The sequence below is a fragment of the Micropterus dolomieu genome, linkage group LG08, assembly GCF_021292245.1.
Source record: "Micropterus dolomieu isolate WLL.071019.BEF.003 ecotype Adirondacks linkage group LG08, ASM2129224v1, whole genome shotgun sequence".
NCBI classification, from domain to species: Eukaryota; Metazoa; Chordata; class Actinopteri; order Centrarchiformes; family Centrarchidae; genus Micropterus; species Micropterus dolomieu.
The window spans coordinates 5208228-5228378 of record NC_060157.1 but is presented as its reverse complement, the minus strand read 5'-3'; the positions used below and the strand labels follow the sequence as shown (position 1 = coordinate 5228378).

At 38.3% G+C, this 20151-nt stretch overlaps 1 protein-coding gene across 2 annotated transcripts; it reads right to left on the bottom strand.

The window, feature by feature from the left end:
* Positions 1–3102: 3102 nt before the first annotated feature.
* On the bottom strand, positions 3103–19301 carry ccm2l (CCM2 like scaffold protein). Of its 2 annotated transcripts, none has more exons than XM_046057279.1 (11): positions 19128–19301; positions 16891–17058; positions 16706–16789; positions 14050–14233; positions 10350–10978; positions 7999–8128; positions 7505–7568; positions 6885–7041; positions 6408–6546; positions 4920–5067; positions 3103–3700 (listed from the first exon to the last, which is right to left on the bottom strand). In XM_046057279.1, the coding sequence occupies exons 1-11, from the start codon at positions 19155–19157 to the stop codon at positions 3571–3573; spliced, it is 1863 nt and encodes a 620-aa protein (XP_045913235.1). In that variant the 5' UTR covers positions 19158–19301; the 3' UTR covers positions 3103–3570. The 2 variants fall into 2 exon arrangements, with proteins under 2 accessions (XP_045913235.1, XP_045913234.1); XM_046057278.1 differs by having other exon boundaries at positions 3103–3703; positions 19128–19299.
* Between the last annotated feature and the right edge of the window lie 850 nt (positions 19302–20151).

Genomic DNA, 20151 nt, shown 5'->3' with positions numbered 1-20151 from the left:
TGTTATATTTCTGACCTTTTAGTCCCATACGCACCAGCACGTACCTTGAGATCCTCGGGCAGAGGTCTGTTGTCTGTTCCAGAGTCTCGACTGAAAACTAAAGGGGACAGAGCGTTTGCTGTCAGGGCCCCGAGGCTCTGGAACAGCCTGCCCGAGGAAATCAGGTCGGCTGAGTCAGTGAACTCTTTTAAGTGCCTTCTTAAAACATACTTTTATAGGAGAGCCTTTCCTGATCTTATTTGACTTTATTTCATCCCTTTTATTTTATTGTATTTTACTAATTTTATATTAATTTTTCATGCTCTTATCTTGTTTTTTTGTATTATTCTTTACACTTGTTAAAGCACTTTGTAACTTGTTTTTGAAAAGTGCTCTACAAATAAAGATTATTATTATTATTATTATATTATAATAAAATATTTTAATCAAATCTGATGAAATTAATGTATTGTGTTTTGTCCTTGTTAAATAAACAATCATCAATAAATAAATTAAATAGTCCTGTCCTATTATTATATATCAAACTGCACATTAAGGATCAGTGTTGGAAATTGGGATTTTCATTTTAACCGTTGTCTTCACTTTGAAGTGGTGTTTTTTGTTTTGTTTTTCTGTTGGGTGTTTATTTATTATATTTTATTTTATTTATTTTTTTCTGCAGTGTCTGTGAAATTTCTCTGTGCATCTCTGGAGTATCAGGGCTGCTGAGGCATTAGCTGAGCTGTCACTGCAGCAGCTTTGATTGGCTGTTGGCTTTTTGTTATGAAACCATGGTGGATTTTCTCTGCAGTGATCCCTGCAGTGACACCAACCAGGGCTGAGTAGGACAACCACACTATAATCCCTGCAGGCTGAGAGTTTGTTATTGTACACCCCTGACCCCCGACATCTGCAGAGCAACAAATGAACTAAAACTGACCCTCCAGCTCAGCTGGAACAACAGCAGGACAGAAATCCAATAGTGACATCATTTAATTCAGTTTGATCTCACTGGAAATTTTTCGTCTGCATTATGGCATGGCTGTTTATGTATTATAATACATGTTTTTTTGTCTACATGTGAAGGTGTCAGTTTGTTAATGTTGATCTTAGGTGTTGTCTGTTGTGTTTATGGCCACACCCAGCTGTGATGTAGTTGCCTGGGTGTAATTACATTTTAAATAGCTATTTCTTCTACCTGTGTGTGTGTGCATAATATATAACAAGACCAAAAATTACATTACAATGCATTTTAAACATGTAATATATGTATATTTGTATTTTTTATTCCAATTGATTTCATTTTAATTCAATTTTATTTATAAATTTATTCACAACAGTAGTTATTTCATTGCACTTTTCATATAAAGCAGGTCTAGACTGTACTCTTTATATTATTTACAGAGACCCTACAATTAATATATATCATGCAATATATCCAATATGAAGTATAACTGTCATAATATATCAGATTTCAATTAAGCAAGTAAGAAATATTTTTACAATAATACACAGATTGAGATGAAATTGAACAGATATGCATCAATTATTTAAAAATCTAAGAATAATTATTATATCTTAAAATGAGGCATTTAAATAAACATTACTTTAAATATAAATTTTAATCAAATTGAAACCTGAATAACAAAAAACATAAAAATATATTATGTAGAGGGACAAATATTATGACTCTGACAGAGCTTGTTATGCTGTAGGAGAAAACAAAAACTATTATTTGACCTAGGACCCACGATGACGCAAGGCTGCATAAAACAAACAGAAGGGGATTGTGTGTGTGTGTGTGTGTGTGTGTGTGTGTGTGTGTGTGTGTGAGTGAGTGTGTGTGTGTGTGAGTGAGTGTGTGTGTGTGTGTGATGATAATACCATAGTAAATGCCGCCACATGGATGATTGCAGAGGTTACAGAGCTGTAATCCGATGATGAGGATCAAGTTTATACAATGTGTCTGCTGCCCCTGACACACACACACACACACACACACACACACACACACACACCAATACACGAACCAACATTGCCCTAAAACTACAACTGACAAAAATGACCTCAGAGTTTATCTCCCGTCCTGATAATAGAACTGAACATCATCCCATTTCCTGGTATCATTTTGACTGATATGAACGCTAACCATAACCTTTGACATTTAGACACGAAACAAGAAGTAGCTACTATATTGCTGTTTGTCTACAATGAGCCCAAACATTCCTCCAACAGAAAAGAAAGCTTGTCATTATTTTCCAGGGGCGTGGAACAGCTTTGTCAAAGCATATTTAGAATTTTGATTGCGTGGGATGTGTGTTGTAAATCTGTTTCACACAGCGTTAGTCTATTACATAATGAGAGCAGGGGGACTAACATGACTCGGGTGAAGCCCATGGGTGTACTGACTCTGTCTCTCTCTCTCTCTCTGATGTTCAGTGAGGCTGGCAGTGGAGAGGACCAGGGGGCAGAGAAGCACTGCACCATGGGAAGGTTATGATTCTGCCGCCAGGATAATGGGTCAATGCAGCATTGGGAGAGAGAGGGAGACACACAGGGAGAAAGAGAGAGAGAGATTTTGGGTAAATCCATATATCTATCTTCTGCGTAATAGTGGGCCTTTAGCTCAGTAGCAAGGATGTTAATCAGCCCTTTATCCTCAGTTGCCTCCGTGTGGTGACTGTTAGGTATTGCAATCCCTGCAGAAAATACCATTTTACAGAAGCTTTGAAAATTATTTAGATAATTTAATTTGCCTTGTGCACATTTTGTGATATAAGCTGAATCCAGAATTGATTCAAAAGTAGACTGATGATGATGCATGATTTTGTTTTTATGATTTTTCTTACAAATTCATTAAAGACTCAGAGTCTTTGTTTATTACTTTTGAAGCTGAAGTACAGTAACTGTACTGCTCATTCTGAAAAAGTCTTGTTTTTCAGATTTCGTTTGTTTCTGACAATTTTGGCACAAGTTGACATATAAACTCTGATCTTGGTCTTTGGATCTGGAGGATAAAACTTGAAAAAGTCTGGTTTTCCTTTTCCTGTGATTTACAGAGATGATCAGACTGAGATTTCATTGATTTCAGTCGTCAAAAACAGCTACAGGCAGAACATTCTGTTTAATTCAGATTCAGTTTTTTATTCGTATGAAATACATAGAAAATACACAAGTCAGTGGAGTTTTAATTTTCATTTTAGCAGCAATGATGCATTTTAAATTATGGAACTTAAAATAACATTTGCATTGTTTGATCCTAGTTTTGCTGTGCATTTACTGTATGATAACATTGAAATATTTCATATTTTACTTAAGTTAAAATTAATTTGACAGCTTTAGTTTTCTATAAAATAACTTTCTTACTGTTGTTTAATTTCACTGACTTGCTGGTCTTATTTATTGTCTGCTTTTCTGTCTGTACATAGAGCAGGAAGTGCCGTTTAAAACATCAAAAAGGCTACCACTGTCCGACAATTTATTTTTTACATATCTGGAAACTGCTGCTGTTGCTCAGGTGCACGTGGGCAAAATTAAAACTTCAAACACTGCCTGAATTCATTGAGAAATCAAAACCTCTGTTTCCCTCCATCAAAGGTAGTAGTCCTCCTCCTCAATGTCTCCGTGTGTGTCCTGGAAGCCGAGCGTCTCGATGTCGTGGGTAATGTCAGTAATGCGTCGATTGAATTCCTGAGATCCTGACACAGAGCAGTTGTCATACCTGCTGAGTGGGGAAAAAAACAGATTATCTAAATGCTGCCTCATCTCTGTGACTTCCGGGTGATTCAAATGTCTAGGTAAAAATTAATATTACAGAAAATTCACACTTATTTTTACAAAAAGAAATTAAATGTATTTTTGTGTGTCCTAAAAGTGGCCCATGTGGACTCAACCTGTCCCGTTTTGTATCAAAGTAAGAGGAGCATTGATCAAAAGCTACAATAACTTTATTAAGCATGATCTCAACGCAAAATCCTGAACCAAAAGCTTTTTAAATTGACAAACACAATGTCACAAATAACATAACCTCTTATAAGATTTCATATTTACATGAGTGTGATATCTTTTTATAGTCCATTTAAATTTTTTAACAGATTAAAGATGACACTGGGAGAACACAACAATGTTACCCACAATGGTAAGCATACTTATACTGTACATGAGCTACTGACTGGGTAAAGAAAAACACTACATGTACAGTCAAAGGGAACAAATATTTTTTATTTAAAATTAATAGATAATAATGATGCACGTGTTAGTTTCCAAACTGCAGCAGCAAAATGTCATGCCTTTGTTTTGCTTTTTCAAATATGAATTCAATATAATATACAAGAAGTTGGTTGGTGCACTTCAGTTTTATTAAAAATACTATTTAATAAAAAATATAATAAATTCCTTCAAACCAATAAGATAAGTAGGGCAATAATTATCGCAATATATTTTTTTTCAATAACAATATAACAAATCTTCAATAAATATTCAATAAATGTTTGATTTTATTCACTTGAATCATACACGAATTAGGACTTAATTTTTCTTATTAAGAAGTTTATTCTGTGGAGGAAAAAGGACTGAAAAAGGTTTTACTTAATTTTACTTAAAGATATTTGTTGACAAAGATTTTATCATAAATATTTTGAATGTTCTATCTCATAAACCATAACCATAAAGAAAAGTTTAAACCACAATTAACCATCAGGTTTCTTCAATTTTCACTCAGGAGCAAAAATCAGCCTTTAAACTTTTGAAAAAACTATTTGATACTTAACGTGATAATTATCGATATTAAAAGATATGAAACTTTTTATCGTGATAACATCTTTGGCCATATCGTCCAGCCCTAAAGATAAGACAACATAACATCTACAGAATCCGAACTGAGTTTAAACCAAGCGTTGAGTCAATCCCAAATCCCAAGTAACACGTCCTGCCCTACTTACTCTCTCATGGCCGTAGCCGACATGTTGCTCATGCTGCGTTTGATGCGTCCAAAGCTGTCAGTCAAAATCCCACCCTCCCGGATCCCAATGCTCTCCAGGAAACTCTCAAACACCCCAACATCCTTGTCTGGGATGAATGGACGCATGCCTAGGATACACAGATGATGATTCAGTTTGTTATACCAATAAACAAAGGATAGAAATGATTACAAGAATATATAGTTACATATTTTTATCTTAACTACAGTGGTACACTTGTACTTATGTATTTGTTAAGCATAAAAATGTAATAATTACGTGAGGCACAAACCGTGATATCTGTAGTCAATATAACTTATTACAATAAAATACATTCCAGGTTTTTTGGGGGAAGAGGGTTCCTTATCCAGATTGAGGGCCTAAGAACAGAGTGTGTCTATGCTGTACAGATTGTAAAGCCCCTTGAGGTAAATTTGTGATAGTGGACTATAAATCAAACGTATTATACTGTAAATTATTCTGAAATGGTCCCTTCTGCATCATTTTACTTTTGTTACTTTAAGTATTTAAGTTATTTGAACACTTATGCATGTTTTCTTGAGTAAACTTTTGTGACTTACAGGACTTTTACTTGTTGCTGAGTATTTCTACACTGTGGTATTACTACTTTTATTTGTGATAGTACTATATATGAATTATGAAGTAATGTTACTGTACAGATGACTTGATTTCATACACATAGTGGATTTAATGTAAAAGTGCAGCTATAAATTTGACTAGTTAATGTAACTCCAATTAGGTTGTCAGACAAACCTGATGAGTTAAGTTTGCCAGCATTTTATAGGTTAATTTTCGACACCTCTGTGGCGTTTGTGTGTGGGTGCATGGGGTGTGTGTATGTGAATGTGTATGTGTATGTGTGTATGTACCTTTGTGCATTAAACAGGACGTGTATGATCACATGAATTTCCCCTTGTGGGATAATACAGTTTACCTTGACTTCATGTAATTATAATGCTAAGGGTGATTTACTATAACTACTATGTCAATATAATATAAGGGAAGATAATGAAGGAAACGAAAAGGGAACCGGTGTGCTTCAAGTCTCAGTGAGTTTGCTGTTTGTCTGTTTTCTTCACCCCGATCCTTTCATATTAATGCTTACACCAGCACACTGAGCATTAACAGGGTGTGTGGAGAAAAACATCATACACCAACTTCTCTCTCTCTCTCTATGCCTCTTTCTCACTCACTAACTAACAGGAAGTTGTGGTTTCCTCTACTGAAGTGGGTCAGAAAAAGGTAAAACACTCACACATACAGTAAATTCATGTAGCATACACACACACACACACACACAATTATAATACACTATGCATTTCACACACACACTCCTTTACAATACAACCACATAAACAGTATATATAGTAGGTTGTGGTTTACCACAGAGTTTCAGTCAGTTAATGAGTTATGTGTGTGTGTGTGTGTGTGTGTATCTCTCTTTCTCACCCATCAGCAGGAACTTGCGGTTGTCTCCGTACAGTTGCAGCAGCTCGGAGCAGAAGTGGTCGATGTTTGATCCCAGTCTGTATTCTCTCAGCAACACCGCAAAGTGCTGCAACTCCACCGGACTCAGCTTGTTACGCAGCTTCACACACACACAGACACACACACAGCCTTGGGTCACTATGTTTGTGTGGACCATCATTGACATAATGCATCCCCTTGCCCCTTTCACTAACATTAACCACCACAACTACATGCCTAACCTTAACCTAATTTTAACCATAACCCTAAAACCAAATCATGACCCTCAAAAAGCCTTTTAAGCTTGTGGGGTTAAGCATTTTGGTCCCTACAAAGCTGTCGCCCCCAACAAGTATAGTGGAATCCCGGTATTTGGACCTCATTAGGTCCAAATACCAGGATCCCCCCCCCCCCCCCCCCCCCCCCCCCCCCCCCCCCCCCACACACACACACACTCACAGTAATCATGTACTCCTGCATCAGCAGCAGGGCGGGGTTACTGTCTCCTCCATCGCTGGCTGACGCCAGACTGCGATGGGAGTCCTGCAGCGAAACAGACGAACTCTCACTGTATGTCTCACTGTAGTAGAGCTCAAAGGCATCCTGGGAACCGTCACTGAGAAAGAGAGAGGAGTGAGGGGGGAGAGACTGTCACCTAAAATAGACAGATTAATGGATAGATAGATGGATAAATGTGTTGGGCAATATCACTGAATATTGCCAACAGCAGTTGGTGATCAAATGTAAATCACTCAGTAAGTTGACATTTAGTGTGCTAGCTACAGTGGCCTAAAAATTATGGCAAAAAAAAAAACTATTAATCTTTGTTCCATATTTACTGTTTTACTGTAAGTAATCCATCTGGGACCAAAACAGACCTCTGGGCTTTTATTGTGAAGTTGAACAATAGAATAGAGGAGCTGACAATAACATTATTTTATGTAGTTGGTTAAAAGTTTTCAAGGCTGTCTGTTCAGATTGTCTGTTAGAAAATGTCAAGATATTCAGGACATTCTGTGAACTGATAGCACACTGTATTGCTCTGGATTGTGCTCCAGTCAGGGTCAAATGTTACTCACTATGAGCTGCAGCAGCTGAACTCTGGATCATAGCTGTAGGACATGTCAGTCAGACAGCTGTCACCTGCACAGACCAAAAGAGCATTACAATTGTATCGTTTACTACTCACAACTCATAGAGGCTACCATGTTCATTAAAGTTATTGAGATTAAGTAAAACTGCAGAGACAGAACAAACATCATACTGATGATTTACTGCAGCTATTCTTAGAACCTTACCAGGAGTGGAGCTAAGAATGTAAACTCTTTCCTGGGGGTGGTGCTAGAAGAAAGCTAATGAAATTGCTGTTTTTCTGGAGCATTGACACATATCTGGGAAAAAAGATCCTTCAATTTCATCAGATTATGAAAGTGTAGCAAAGACCGCCCATGAATTCATTAGATTTAAATTAGCATAAAGGGAACTAACCACTTTATCTCATCATACCACCCTGTCTTGTACCTTGTAATAATTTTTTTCCTTTGCTCTACTGTTGACATACAGTGTCACTCACTCCTCTGCAGCCAGTAGCGATCCGGCACGGAGTGGTGAAACCCAGCTCTGTCGACACACTCGATCGTCTGATGGCCGTAAATGATCTGGAACATCTGACAGATCAGAGAACAGTACTCCTCTGCAGCATCCTACATGCACACACATGCACACACACACACACACACACGCAAAGAGGCTATTATTACACTGAATTAGTTATCATGTCATTAATATTTGTGACCTTCTCTGGCATCACAGCTATGTTGATGTCCTTCTAGGGAGAGAAATTACTTTCTCATTCAAATCTCTTAGTACCGTAAAACTGTAATTAAAATCCGAGCCCCTATTAGACGTTTGGACCCTTTACTGGCCTGGTGTGGCTACACGTTTTGACAAATAAATGCAGGGCCTGGTTTTTATAAAATTTCTTAAAGCCCCCCGGGTTGCTTTCTTGAGCCAGTTCCAAGCTGCTTAGACCGTGCATATATATAAATGATTAAACTTTTGTCAGTCTGGGCATGCTACACATCATTTGATCAGTTAGACTCTCCACAGTTCAATCATTCAGTTCATTTTATGGGAACCATGAGCGCCAAAGTATTATTCATTCAGATTTACTGGCATGGGGAACAAGAGAAACGATAAAGAAGTGGTGGCTCCAGACCTTTGAAGTGGTCATAAATGCGAATATGTGTCGATACCTTAATCATTTATATTACTTTAGTTCATAAGGGTCCACCGATTAAAAGAATCAAAACGTTTTTTAATTAAAATGAATCCTAGTTGAAATAACTACGGTAACCTTCAGCTGTCATCCTTTCTAAGGTAGGCTGTCTCTCTGAGCTAGATCAAATGAATGATTCATAATTGATATGTTATGCGAAAGCCTAAATTTTGTATTAATAAACAATTTGTTAGTAGCCTATTTCCCATCGAGCTTTCTCGGAAAAGAATGAAAGGCCTGTCCCGTATAGACACCTGTTCTAAATATAAGCAGGGTGAGTTCAGTGATTAAAGCAAATAAAAGCCTGGGCTATTAATTAAAATTTTGCTGTAGTTTAAAACCTGGTTATCCCCTTCGCTTTTGCTGAGTTTACCAAACAAGTTCTACTGTGTGAGCAGCTTCACTGCAGCAGTTGCATGGATTAGTGCTATGTTCAAGTAGTAAGCCAAGCCAGCAGTCTGGTGTTGTGGTAAAACATGACTGGAGTCTGTAAGCTTCATCTGAGCCAGTTATACAATGACACACTAATGCTGCCAATCCAAACAAATTAATGCTCCGGGGACATGGGCAAAAGTGAATGAGGATATCCTATCACCACACACACACAAATAAAATGACAAAGCTTCTCTGCTGTAAATGTGATGCAATGCTTCATGTTATGCAACAATGCAGAATCTCAGTACGAGTGTGTGTTGCCCTATTTTCTACAGTTCCAACATGTGAGCCAAATTATTGGTGAACCCCAAAGAAAGTACTCTTTTCACAGGTTTATTTCCCATCCCTGTTGTTTTCTTTCTGGAGTCTGAATATCATCCTGGACTGGATGTCCACAGTGGTATTTAAGTTAAACGCTGAGCATTCATACACAAAGTGTGTTTTTAGTATCTAACAGCACAGTTCCAGGGATGGTGTTTTTGGTTGGTCCAGCATTTTAGTTTAGTTATTTAACTGAAATACTGTATCTCAACCACCATTAGATGGATTGTTATGCAATTTGAATGGGTCATAATGACGTTGGTGATCCCTAACTTTTCATGTAGCACCATCAACAGGTCAAAATGTTTGCTTGTCCAAAACTAAAACTTATAGCCATTTTTCTTTTGTCTGTCTGTAAATAAAAGTTAAGAGTGAGGTGAGAAGATGGATTATCATGTCATGTCTGTGTGTTAAGTATGGAGGTGGAGTCAGCACATGGTTAGCCAAGTTTAGCATAATAACTGGAAACAGGCAGGCAACAACTAGCTTTGCTCTGTCCAAAGTTAAAAAAAAATACACCCTAAAGGCAGCCTGATTAAAATGTTGTATCTTATTTGTTTAATCCGTCCACAAACAGAAAAAGATAATTGATTTATTTATACTTTGGACAAAGACAGGATAGCGGTTTCCCCTCACTTCCAGTCTTTATGCTAAGCTAGGCTAAATTTATCCTGATTCCAGCTTTTTATTTAACACACAAACATAAATATGAAAGCATTATATTAGTTTGATTCTAGTGTTTTCCACATCCTCCTGGAAATTCAAAATCTAATATGCTGTGCTTTAAAATTCCAACAAAAAAGTAGAAAAATCTTAGCTTGGGTCAGGTTGTAGACCACAAAATTGTGCAAAAAGTAGTAAATGAACTTTCAGCAGATCAGGTGACCCACCCTGTTTTCCACAGCCAGGATGACCAGGTTGCAGTATGCGTCAGGGCAGGGCGTCGGCTCCAGTGGGTTGTGGTTCCTCCTCTCCCAGCTGCCGTAGCTCTTCCCCCGTTCCCAGCTTCCCGTGCAGGCTTGGCGCCGCTCCCAGCTCCCACCTCCTCCACTACCTCCTCCTCTCCTCTCCCAGCTCCCACCTCCTCCAACACCTCCTCCCCCATGCCTCTTCTCCCAGCTCCCTCCACCACCTCCTCCTACTCCCACCCCCCAGCTCCCGCTCATGGGTCTCGCTCTGCGGTTCTCCCAGCTCCCTCCTGTTTTACGTGTTTGCTGCCTCCTCTCCCAGCTCCCTCCCACTCTCTTCCTCTCTAAGCTCCCTCCTCCTCCTCTCTCTCCCCCTCCACCTCCTCTCTCTCCCCCTCCCCCTCTTTCCACATTTTGGTTTTTGTCGTGGTTACTCCTGGACAGTGACGGCCTCCAGTCGACTCCACAGATGGTGTGTCGTCGCTCCATTGTGCCCCCTGCAGGCCGAGGGTCAGCATTGCAGCTCATGGTTTGACGTCGGCCATCTATGCCTGTTGTTTTTTTCCTGTCCAGGCTGTCGTCTCCGGCAACCACTGTGTCCACGTTCAGACCTGTGGGATGAGGGTTTTTAAAAATGTGTACACTGTCATTCTCATATTTTTAAGTAGAAGAGATGATCCATCCTCCCAAGTTTCACTCCCACAAAACCAAACAGTGACTGTCCAATCATAGCTTAGCAACCGAGGCATGGCCGGCCTGTTTAAGGTAAGGTAAGCGACTCTGAAAAAATCCACTTCCGTGACAAACACCATGATATCCTCCTGAGACCTGGCAAATCATTTTTGTCCTCATGACACTGAGGCTGCATGTAGCCTGTTTTGTCTAGGTGCTGTACAGAGTACATTTCTTGTGATGTCAAACAAATGTCGGTGTGGCCTACAAAGCAAAAGTTCTGTCTTTTCAAAATAGTGGGAATCACAGCAAGCAGCTTCTATGGACCTAAGCAAAGCGAGCGTTCAGGGCGGTGAGTTTACATACAAAGTCAATGCAAAGACACATAGATACGCGATTTCCTGACAGGCGGCGCAGGACGGGCGGTGCCGGTGCGTGAGTTGAATATTTTCAACTCAAGCGAGAAATTCGTATGATGCTGAGTCGCGATAGCCTATCAATGTTGAGATTGTCCGTTCATCACCGACAGCTTCAGAGCGTTGTGTGGAGAGGGCCAGGGAGAGTGGGCGACTGAAAATCTGCAGGCTGGCTGAGAACTGCTAAACTTGGGCTAGAGGAGCAAGGAGCAGCGCTCCAGCTTTTGGACAAATAAACACCTGTGGTCGGACTGGATTTTCCTCTGACAACTACGCCGTTTGCTTGATGGAGGAGCTCGGAGTAAACTGCTTTTCTTAAATTAGCTTTTTACTTTAGCTTTTATGATTACAATGTTGATTTATCTTCACTCGAGCTTCTCAGCAGCTAGCTTCCGTGCACATCCGGTTCCAGTGTTGTTAGCGTCGTTTGGCACTACTTCATATTTATATACAAACCGTACAAAACTGGACATTGCTCGGAGAAAAGAAAGCGAGGAGGTTGAAATACCTGGTGAGTTCAGAAAACATGTGTATGTAACTTTATTCCAGCTATCGTTGTACTTTACTGTGACCAAGTTAGCATAGCATAGCCAATCCGAACTCCATTCAGAAAACAAACGTTTTAGAAATTGTTGTCCTGCTGTCTTGCTGACAGTCCTGACAAAGCATGCATTCATATGTTTAATAAATCTGCATCATGTTGTAGTTATCACAGCAAAATGTTTACTTTAGGTTCATACAGCTGTAGTATGGCGAGTTGTGTTTATTCACATTATCGCGTTAAAATCGCCTTTTCGCATTGTGTGTGAACACTTGCAGTGAATTTACTCATGCGAGGAAAGCGTTGCGAGGAGAAAATTCGCGTTTGGTCTGAATGCAGCATTACAGAGGTAAACAATCAAATTTATACAAATGTTATGTTTTGAATTGTTGAAAATGCTTTTTTTAATGTATGAAGGCCTGAACTATATTATCAGGTTAGAGGTGTGTTAAATTTTAAGCCTTTTAAAATACCCTTTTAAGTCCATGTCATTTATAGGGGATGTTGAGACTTGCTTCCACTCATTTTCTGTGTAGCAGAGAAGAATGTAATGGGAACACCTTTATGAAGTGTGTGAAGTGCAACATGTTTCTTTGTGTCTCAAAGACCAAGAAAAAAAACAAAAAAACCTTTTTCTTCCAGTTAACGTTACAGCTGCAACGCTAACATGCAGAGAGGACGAGATGCACCCTGAGCCAGCACACCAACTCCCCTGCTACTAGCTAACATCACAACAACAGTATATCTTGGTGAAGTAGAAAGTATGTTGAATGTCCATGAGCAAGTTATTTTCATATTACCTATGTACCTGACACACAAATCAGCTGGAATAGTGTTGTGTGGCAGGATCCAGGCATGCACAGAACAGATAACTAGTGGACTGTGAGGACAAACATATGTGTATTGGATTAGAATCGCTTACTCCACATTTAAGCTTATATTTCTCCACATGTATCATAAGAGTTTGGAGGGTGGCATCTACCTTCAGTAGGGTCTGTGAAAATTCTCAATTATCCAAGGTTATCAAGTGCAGCTGGACTTGGTTGAAGATACCTGAAGACGTATTGCTTCTCATCCAAAAGGCTTCTTCAGTTCTACCTATACAGTGGTAACCTAGCGTTACTTCCAAAAGCAAGAGGCATGTTACTAGCTAATTATATTATTTTGTGAGGTTACAGGTTATGTTAAAAAATACCTGTTCAGGGCTGACACGTCCGCTGTGTGGGAGAGAAGATGCTGATAAGCAATATCATAGTTTATGATAGCGGCACTGTCCTGCTCTTAACTTGGTTTGGGAAAGTTTAATCTCCAGCAACTTCAGCCAAACTTGCATTAGATTAAGTTGACATTTGAGAAACTTGTCAGCTTGTCAAACTATGTTTGAAGCACCCAAACCATTAGAGGGATGTCAATTTAATTTAATTTTTAAAAAAGACACAAACTATAGTACTAGTGCTTACTTGTTTTACCTTGAAATACTAGTGTGCTCCTTTATTTCCACTGATCATCATCTGGACATGTACCTTTAGCCTTAGCATAATGTCACATATGCAATCATCAAGTGCATATTTAAGACTCTTTTACAGGGTTCTCGTTTAAAACGATTCAGATGAAAACATTAAAACGAGTCAGCTAGAGTTTTCAACTTACTTACAGAGTTTTAGTGTTAGCATTAGCCTATGCTAGCTAGCTAGAACTGACAAGATCTGCCAGCGACAGATGTTATTTCAGCCGGCAAACCTGTCATCTGGGTGTTATACACTGAAATTTTGAGGCAAACATCACCAAAACAGTGAGAATGAGGAGCTCTTCATCTTGTCTATATTCTCTTTTGTCAAGTGAGATATGAAAGCGTCATTTTTAAAAAGTGCATCGCTTGTCCTCAGTCATTCAGTAACTGACAATGTACACAGGTGTGTCCTTAACTGTCTTTGAAAAAATATATTTTTATTCATTTTCCATATTCCATGTATAACAAGCACAACATAATATAACATAAACCAGTGAAATATTAAATCTTGCATTTAACCAAGGAACACACATACGTCCTCACCTGTCTTGAGGACCAGCAGGTGCAGTGCGTCGTCTCTCAGGTAGGAGGCAGCAGCAATCTCATGCGTGGGAATCCTCACCAGCAGCTTCTCGTTGTCTCTCCACGTCAGCAGCAGACAGCGAGCAGACAGACTCAGGATACAGTCCTGATCCATACTAGTCTTCAGTGGCAGCACCTTCAACTGCTACTGACCAACACACAGGAACATGTAATTATAGATTATTAATTTCTGAGTAATCACACACACATGTAATATTCTCAACAAGATTAATGTTGGACCTGAAGTGATTAATACATAATCATTTGCTAACATTGGCATAACTGGGTCAATGACATATAAAGCTTCTAAAAATGTATTTTTAAAAAATCTTTTCTAAATGGATATAATTCATATTTCTGAAATTAGAACTATGTGTATAAACAAGTATAAGCAAGTATTCCCTAGAGTGTCTATAGGCTTAAGAAATTATTATTTCGTGCTTCTGCTTTTGTATTTACAATTATCTAAGATTATTGTATTCTAGAGGTCAGTTATTTAGTATCTTTAGCATCCATTGATGTAAAAATAATTATACAAAAATACAAAGTTTTCAATACAGTATCCATGATCATCATTGTTTTAAACCATATGTTCGCTTTAACCTATTATTTATCAGTTTAAATCAATATTTTAGCTAGTCGCACCACATGACAGTTCAGTTGCACCACCTGACAACATATTAGTACTGACAGCGAATATACTGAAAAATTCCAATTTTCTTTCAAATACAAAAAAGTTTTTTTTTTTTAGGTTTTTTTAATCAACAGTCTCTACTAAAGTAAAAGTAATGAACTGATTAAAAACAGGATACATGATATCACATTCAGTAAACTACTGGAATAGGCTACAGTGCAATGGATACACTGTATTAGATTGTTATTGAACAACAATGTTTTTAATGTTCCTCTCCCTGTGCTTTCACTGGTTTTACTTCCACTGTTGCATCACTTTTTGCTGTTCTGGACCGCTGGCTAATTGGGAGTTTCACAGTTTTCCCTCTATCTTCCTCCTCAGATGACTATAAATAGGGATGTTCCGATCACTTTTTTTGCCCCCAATCAGTCATTTAATATTTAGTATCTGCCAATTCCGAGTCCTGATCCGATACTTGTATTTCACTAGATAGTACAGTTGCACAGTGTACACTTCAGGATGGCTATGTTTAATTAAATTTCTCTATCCTTAAAAGTATCCTAGTGTGTTCTGTATTCTGTTTAGTGTTAATTTTTTTTGCCTTATTAAATTAGTAGTATTGAACGCAGCTCTTCTGAAGCTAGTAAACACAACCTATTCTCATGAAAAAGCTTAGAGAGTGTAAAAATTCTTAATTTAAAACAAATGTTTTAATTTTAATTATCAGTCCAAACATTAGTCACTTTAGAATAACTTTCCTTGCAATTGCGCCACCTGACATACTGGTTGCACCACCTGACTTATTTCTAATGAAAAAGGCTTATAGTATGAAACTTGTTTATACATATATTGTTTTGATTAAATAAAAGGTTTTATGATAAATTAATAATTTTCAAGTATTACATTTGTTGTACGACCTGACATGGAAAGTGAACCAGTCTGACTATAAGTTAAACATAGGTATTTTTATCATTATTTGAAAGGGATTTACAAACCTTTTCACTCGATATAAAGGTAACTTGGGATCCTCTGGATGATGCAATAACCTCTTACTGTTAATAAATTTTCACTTTGGAACAAATGTCCCATGCTTACGGTTGTGCCACCCTGACAATTGAATACATGCAAATTGCTGGACAGATGTTTTTCAATTATCTCAGCAACTTTAAAACTATTGGTACTTGTAAAATTTGGTTTATTTGAAAGGTTTAAAACACAACATCATGCCACAGTATTTTATTTTGAATTTAATATGCATAAAACACAATTTAAAATCTTTTCTTAATCAGTTTATTTGCATGGATGGTTGCACTACCTGATATTTTGGGAGTTTTAGATGCCACAACATTAAAAATATATATATCATTAAAATGTTGTGAAAATGTATTCACTCAAAACGGGATTTGTAGAATAAATTGATTAAAATTACTTCAACAGAAAAGAATTCACTCGGACACAAAAATATGCATGTCATGTCATTGATCCATTTGCTAAATTGTCAATTCCTGCTTATTGATCATTAAACCTACAAGAGTTTAGCTAATAATATAACACTGATTCCAAAATTTGGCTATGATTAGTTAGTTTAGATTATTGATGATGAATCACAGAAGTGATTAGTTATAGATTAGGTATTGATTACAGTCAGCATCATTGCTGGATAGTATATAGGTTATAGGTCTTATTCATCAATACCCTAAGTTGATCAGTTAAGGTATCGTTAGGTTTACTAATTACATCAGTGATTTATTATAGATTGATTCTTGATAATTAACCTCAGTGATTACGTAAAGATAAGATATTTTTTTATTACTAGTTCATTATTTAATTACTTAACTTAAAAGGGGGGAGTTATTGATTTGATAGATTTTTCTAGTTATAAATTGGTTGTGCATCGCCAATCTCAGAAGTGCTTCATTGTAGCTCCGTTGTTTATAACTGACTTTAGAGTTGTTAGTTATAGATTAATTGTTGATGACTAACCCTGGCTGTGTCCAGTAGTTGTAGCAGCTCGTCTCGGCTGGAAGGGTTCAGTGAAACCGACACCCAGGTCAGGTGACCAAGGAACTAAGATGAGAGGTCAAAGGTCAAGTATCTGGTCACGTTGTCATGAGGTCCATGGTGACTTAAATATGCTTTGTTGTATTGTTCTCTATCTTAGGTTCTACCTTGACCTCCTTCTCTACGTAGTCGAAGATGAGCCTCTCAGGGTGGATGAGGTAGTCCGGAGGGTAGAGAGGGACGGTGTGCAGCGGGCGGCGGTAAACGCTGCCTCGATCCACCGGCCTGCGACTAGATTTTGACCAGACCAGACGCTTAATCGGAGAGACAAAACCCTGCAGACACACGGAGATAGACATGGAGAGAGAGAGAGAGAGAGAGAGAGAGAGAGAGAGAGAGAGAGAGAGAGAGAGAGAGAGAGAGAGAGGAAATTTTTTGTAGTCAATACTTACTCCCATACTTCACAGGAAGTACGCAGTGAAGACTAAGACTAAGCCTGTCATTGGCTGTCAGAATTCTCCTCCCCTTCCGATATCTGACAATATCCGACAATAATTTGCAAGGACACAGTCACAGCTTCCTGGGTTCCTGCCCAACACAATTGATATTTCGTTTAAAGAAATACACACCTATGCCAGAATGATAATGAGTTCAGCCTTACCTTTCTCCAGTGTTGGTGCACAAAGTGCAGAGATAAGTCTGGCAATGTGAGATTAAGTCAAACTTTTCATCTCAACATTGTCAGTAACATTTTTGAACACATTCCTGGTCCTTGGAGAATGAGCTCTTTTGATTTTAATGACCCCCTGACCTAGGGGCAAACTTTAAATTTAAGATCATTAGATAAGATCATAGGTTTGAATGTGAAAACGAATTTCATAGAAGACATTTTGTGCGCACATACATGCCTGAGTATACAATGTGTGTGTAAGTGTGTGTGTAGCATTACACCCCCTTGGCCGTTCCAACAGTGATTGACAGGTGAGCAGTGATCTCTGACAGCTCCCTGCTGAGACTCACTGACAACACACAACACACAGTTAGACACCCACTGACACACATACCAACACACATTAATATACTATGGCTGGAAGGCATAAGGAGAATAGACATTATAACACATACACGCACACTGAAAAAGAGAAAATTGGCTTGTTTTAGTATCAGAAACCTGTCTTTTCTTTCTTTTTGAATAACAACAAGGACAGATTTCTACGTATCAGAACGAGGCCAGTTTCTGATGAACATCTCAGTAGTCAGCTGAATTTAATTGTAAGGACAAAGACAAAGGATGGTTAAAATGAGTTTTGTTCTTCCTCTTGTTCTAGTGTTCCTTTGATGAGAAGGAGGGAAATAATTGGATTTTGTAATGAATGTGCTTAATGTAACAACCTGCCCAGGTCAGACCAAGGTGCTATGGAGTTAGTTAATACTTTTTTGTTACTTTTTTCCTCTTTGCTTGACATTTTTCAAACTCTTTTAATAAAATGATTTCTTTTCTTAGCTGTTTTAGAAGATATGAAGCCAGCTGTCTAGAAGATGTTCCTTATTAATGAGAGAATATTTTTAATAAGTAATTGAAACAATTAAGATAAATCATCAGGTTTTTTGGTTGATTTTCATAGGAGCCACATTCAGAAGGCCTGGTCACACCAGAAGTTTATCCTTGTGTCATTGGAAAATGCAGCTGGTGAACTACTGGCTAACAGGCTAGCCCATGGCATTACGTATAGACTCTTGATCAAGACCCCTTGACGTCACTTTTTAATCTTCTGGTTAACCTTTGGTGTTGTTTTTGCATGTGCAAGTTGTCAAGTCAGCAATAATAAATATGCAGTTTATTCAAAATAAGTATTTTGAGACATTCGACTCCTGCTTCACAACTGTCTGCAAATTCCACTTTTGTACTCTACAAGAGGTGGACAAATAAAACTGGATGGTGAAACACAGCTGAATGGTCATGGTCATGATACTGTCCTGTACCTTGAACTCTATGGCTCTTGTTCCTTCAAAGGTCATCACTGTCAAGAAACAGTACGCTATTGGTCAACAGTGTAAAATTGCTTCTATAAGTTTACCAAAAATTTACAGAAGTAAATCTGTGTGAATTCATTGGTAATTCACACAGATTTAAAAATTCATTGGTCATGATTCCATTGAAATGCAGTGATTTTGCAAGTACATGTTGTCATTCTAAATTCTGGTGTGACTGCTCCTGTTTATTTGTAACTAAGGAAGGGGCAGGGCTTGTCAAAGGGTCAATTTGACAACTGATCTACTCTGTGACTTTACTCAAGCTTGTTTTGTTTTTGAAATAACATCCAAAATAATAAAGATGTTGGATGATGAAATAAGATTTGCATTGAAACGTGAAAACACAGACACAGAACAGAAGCTACCGTACCTTCTTGGATTTCTTGGGTTCATAGTCCATCGTGGTTCAGTGCTCCTCTGTATTGGTCCTTTTCTGGGTCAGCTGAGTCCTGGTCCTGGTCACACTCTTCCTGAATGTATTTTTTGTGTCAGTTTATCTTTTGTTGTCTTTGTGTCTGTCTCTCAGTTGTTTTTTCCATTGCTCCTCCTGTCTCTCTGTCTCTCTCTGTTCGACTTCTGTCTCAGCTGCTTCATTCTTTTTCGTTCTCTTTCTAAACTGATTGTTCTTTTTAGACCCCTCCTGGGGCCACACACACACACACACACACACACACACACACACACACACACACAAGAGAAGAGAACAGGAAGCAGAGGAAGCCCACTTCCTGTCCAAGAGGAAACTCCACCAGAGACTGATAAGGCCCATTCTCTTTGCACTAATTACACAGACACACACACACACACACACACACGCAAATACACACGCACACGCACACACACACACACACACACACACACACACACAATTGACCTTTAATCCTGATTTTTACTTAATTTGATGTGTTTTATACTTCCACAAGAAAAAAATCTGCCTTTTTACAGCATTGGATTTGTTCCGCCTTTCGCCCGATGTCAGCTGGGATTGGCTCCGGCCCCCCGCGACCCTGTACGCAGGATAAGCGGTTGACGATGGACGGATGTGGATCATTACCTCTGTACATTTTTACCCATGTTGACACTGTTCACATGTGTCACCTGATGGGATGATGTTTGCTGCAAACCTATTTACAGAGGCTGCGACTGGAGTATGTAGATATTTTATAACCCCCTTTGAAATCATGGGATTACTTTTAATCGCAACCAGAATCTTTTGTTCCATGAGATTTCACTCACTCAAACTAAGAAACACTGCCAAAATTAGACTCTGCCTTCAGCTGCATGGTTTTAACTTCACTCCCCTGGCTAAGATTCATTTCATTTTTTAATTCTTGACAGACAAAGCGTTTCATGCATACAAAGAAACTAAAAACCGATTTGTTGTCTTTGACTTT